Here is a 4,265-nt window from a genome sequence, read left to right as displayed (position 1 = left end):
AAAAAAACAAGGTATTCAGTGATGCAGTAGGACACGCTCGTCAAGGGCGCGCGGTGGGGACTTTCCTTCACAACGGGAACTCGTATTACGAAGGGACTGACCATCCAGGATCACAGGATGAAGTCTTCAACAGAGGTATGCAAGACGGATCTGGCGATTGATGGCAGTGAGAGGAACCTCGTACAACAGTAGCAACCACTTAATTTAGGAGAGACTATTTGTTAAACATACTTACCCTGCTGTCATTTAAGAGTCCAAAGCATGTTTGAACACATACTGCATACATTTCAGCTTCCCCATCCTACCATGTCCCAGTGAACAGAAAGAAATCCATTTCGAGACCTGCTCAATGGGACTTCTCAGTGCCTATTATTTGCAAATCCTTCATAGCACCCTCAAAGGGAAATTGCGGTTCATTTCATCTAGTTCTAGAGGAAAGGTCATTTAAAAATGATAAAAATGTCAAAAGAAACAGCAGCTACCATCTCGTCTGCCTATTGATAACAAGCCCAGGTCTGGACCCAGAACAGCTGGGTACTATTTGCTTTCCCTGAGTTGGAGATGTAAGAACAAGTCTGCACGCTTATAACAAATAAAGAAATAGTCTCCTATTTCTTAACAGAAAATAACATAATTATAAATGCTACCTTAAAATGCCACACAAGATGGAAAATTCAGGGACTTCCTTCAGCCAACTCTGCCAGGAAATTAATCTTCCCGGGTAAAACAGCAGCACTCGTCAACAGTAGAATCCTTCAAAGACCCAGAACAATAACAGGCACTTCTAATAGATAAAAATTGCTTTGTATATCAGAGACACACTATATTTATCTAGATTTCTAGGAGATTAGAGTTGATCATGACAGTTTTCATTAAAACAAGATTGCTAAAAACAAATTGCCATTTCAGAAGACAGGTTTTGCTTTGTCTGTTCCTATTCTGCAGCTATATTATGTAGCTTTAGAGGCTTTAAATTGCCTTTTCTTGGTTTTGTTTTCATTTGTGTTTTATATCCATTCCTTGAAATAGATGAGGCAATGTGCTGGTCTTAACAGTCAGTGGTGCATTCAGGGAGGGGTTGGGTAAGAAGAGCCTAGTTTAGCCTTCTGTTGTAAGTAAGCATGGGGTCCAGACTAACTAAGAGCTGTAAAAAAGATCTGTGCTAGAGCAGAAGCCAATTCACGACGGCGTATGACATTGCAAGCAGATGCCAACTTTAAAGAAAAAAAAAAAAAAAACCAGTCCACTGACAAAACATTCATTTTAAAGTCTTAGGAATCTGTTGTCCCTCCAAATTGATGCACTCCAGAAGTACACAATGCCAAAGAAACGATACCCTTTCCTTTCCACGTCAGGGTGTTTCCATCTCCTTACCCTTGTCCGGTCGCTCAGGCCAGTGCTGGCATCCTACAAAGCCTGAACCAGCTCTTGTTGAGGCAACGTTCCCCCACCAGCAGGTACAGGGAACCGGTTTTTGGAAAGAAAGTTCACTCTGCTTTTGACCATCCTTAGTGCTACCTCATCAGCGTTGACTCTCCTGAACACGTATCTCATACTCCCCAGCCTTCCTAACCGCCTTCTGCAAGCCACGAGAGAAGCTACTAATTGTTCCTTTTACCTTTCTCCTCTCCTTCCTGACCTTCTCCCTGTGTGTGCGCCGGGCAGGGCAGGAGACTCCCAACCCCTTCCCAAAAAGATCAGGAAGGTCCCTCTGGGGTGAGGAGCTCCTCTAGCTCCAGCATGACCGCAGATGGAGGACTAAGGGAGTCTCTCAAAAGGTCAGCTCGTCCACACGATAGTTTCTTCCCGCCATCTGCCTCCTCTTTGCCTGCGGTTGTGGCCAGTCTCTCACGGCCAACCCACGGAGCGTCTCGGGACACAGGCTCCACCGCACTCCCCTATAGACGGGACCTTGCTCAGCCAGGATATGCTTTAGGCCCTTAAATTTCCAATACCTCTGATTCATTTTATTTTTGGTGATTTTTGAAAGGGGGTTGAAAGGCACTCGCTATCCCCAGAATAACTCATTTAATTTCCAAAAGTGAATGAGCAGTTTAGTCACACTGGGGCTCACCGGGCCAAGGGGTTTGGGACAGCATCCCTCACTACAGGCGGGAGGTGACTTGCTTTGAACGGTCAACGGTGCATGGTGGCCTCTGGAGGAGAAACTCGGTGTATAGAAACGTCACGGTACAGATAATCCTATAGTAGCTTTTCAGTGTTGAACTTACACTTTTTTTAAAAGAACTGTAATAGAAGATGTTACATTGCTCAGATGATGTAAGTCTTGCCGGTCTGTGTTTAATGTGGTGACACTTGCCAGAACTACTTGGTAAAACATGTCAGAATGTGTGAGTCAACATTATACTGTAGATTTGTCCACGGCAATATGTATCATGCTGTGTTTTTGTAAACATTGTGGTGGTTTCCTTTCAAGTGTTTAATCGTATGAGGGTAAAAATACAAACGCTTCATTTTTAACAGTCACAGAACAGAATTACTGGACTGGACAGACCTCCCTTACTTAATAACCTAAAGATTTGCTGAAATAACTAGTAAGCCTAGCTTTATTTTTAGTGTACAAAGTGTAGCCAGCCTGCTGGAACCACTCACAATCCTCTGCTGTCTTATTGTGCAAAATAACCAAATGTATAGTTTCATCCTGAAAGCCACTTTGGCACTAGAAATGGCTTTGCAGGTTTGGACCTTTCTTTAGGAACAAAATTTTGCCCTCAGTTGCTTGTGTGCACTGGCCAGTGACATGAAGTGTAGTCACAGACAGACCTTAGCAGATGCCAGCTCATCTTTTTTTTGTTCATGTTTGGTTTTAAACAACAGAGTACAACAACTTTCCTGGGTTGTCTGTCTTTGTTTTTAATTGCCATCACAGCCACTTGACTCTCAACCCACTTTGTTTAAAAAAGCAAAACAAAACAAAAACCACCTTTCACAACCACTTATTCTGATTAATTTCTTCATGAGGCATTATAAATCCGTACACATTGAAGTGTCTATATATCCACAAGATGTTAGGTACAATGCTATGGGACCTGAAATAATAGATAGCACGTACGCACTTGCAGAGCGAGATACGCGTATTTAAGCAGCGTGCTTTGTAAGTCGGCACAGCTCTTCTCAGCGCTGGATGCAGACGGCAGGCTTGCGACAGAAGGAAACTGCTATCTATCATGTCACTCCAGAAAGTCCCAGGAGGATAGAGATCCTTGTCTTATCCTTCCATACTCTTTAATCTTACTGTCATTTATGTATCTGCCTTCCCTCAAACTTTGTGTAGCAGTACCGCACGTCCATCTGTGCCAACATGCCTTCGCTATATTTTCTATGACAAATATTTGTGGAGAAACTGTGATTAAAAAACCATTAATCCTGATATTTTTATTGTTATGGTGTAGTTAATTCTATGAATACTTTCTAATGATGATTGTACTGTGTAGAGTAAGTACAGGTTAGGGATAGACCTTTACCAGATATTGTACAAAAAAGTGCATAGTGTAATATAGACTAGTAAGGTTTTTGTGACAATTTCTATAGGATGTGTGAATTGTTTTCTATGTGGCAACACACATTTCTTTTAAAGAATATAAAATCTTAGAGAATTTTTTAAACAGTCAATATTTTTTAATTATAAAGACATTTGTTACCTACAGTTTACTATTTCAGGTGTTAATTCTAATTTGAATATTGGTTTTATTACTACATACCTCCAGTTCCATTTGTTCTGTTGCATAAAAATGCACAATAAAAGTTAGTCTCTGGTTAACCCGTCTCTCTTTTTCTCTACAGGCAATGCGTCAACGTGACACCTGTCACAACTGGCTCTCACTATAAATATATACGAAGTTTTAGATGTAGATTTATGTAAGAGGTTAGAGGGTTGTCTTTTGCATTAAATGCTTGTTCACTATGAAGCGCCAGCAAGCGCAGTAAGAGATTATGAAGAATTCAACTATGAATACAATATAAATCATTTTCACCTCAAAATATAATCACATATATTTATGCGCCAGTTAAGAGAGAAAGACCGCTCGCAGAAAGTACCCATCTGCAATCCTAAGACCTGGATTTTCAAGCAGTGAAGTTTAAATCCCATTTTAATTCAAAGTTCAGTGATGGCTGAATGTCTCTTGTTCTCTTAAACGCTTTAGAAAATCCCGACTCCAAATAATTTGTAGAGGAATTACAGTGACAAACACCCGCCACGGCAACCCCTTCTGCTGGGCTGGGCAGCGAGACAGGCCTGACCG

General features: G+C 41.4%; 1 protein-coding gene across 1 annotated transcript in view; it reads left to right on the top strand.

Annotated features, from left to right (window-relative positions):
• The window catches only part of BEND4 (BEN domain containing 4), a 25,623-nt gene extending 25,195 nt beyond the window's left edge, over positions 1 to 428 (top strand). Inside the window, exon 6 of the mRNA XM_009885008.1 lies at positions 1 to 428. This exon is cut by the window's left edge and continues 45 nt beyond it. Coding sequence (XP_009883310.1) covers positions 1 to 161 — 161 coding nt within the window. The 3' untranslated portion in view covers positions 162 to 428.
• Positions 429 to 4,265: the final 3,837 nt, after the last annotated feature.

The sequence above is a fragment of the Charadrius vociferus genome, unplaced genomic scaffold (genome assembly GCF_000708025.1).
Source record: "Charadrius vociferus isolate BGI_N301 unplaced genomic scaffold, ASM70802v2 scaffold134, whole genome shotgun sequence".
Classification (NCBI taxonomy): Eukaryota; Metazoa; Chordata; class Aves; order Charadriiformes; family Charadriidae; genus Charadrius; species Charadrius vociferus.
Note: the sequence above shows the minus strand (reverse complement) of the source record. Positions and strands in the feature narration are given on the sequence as shown.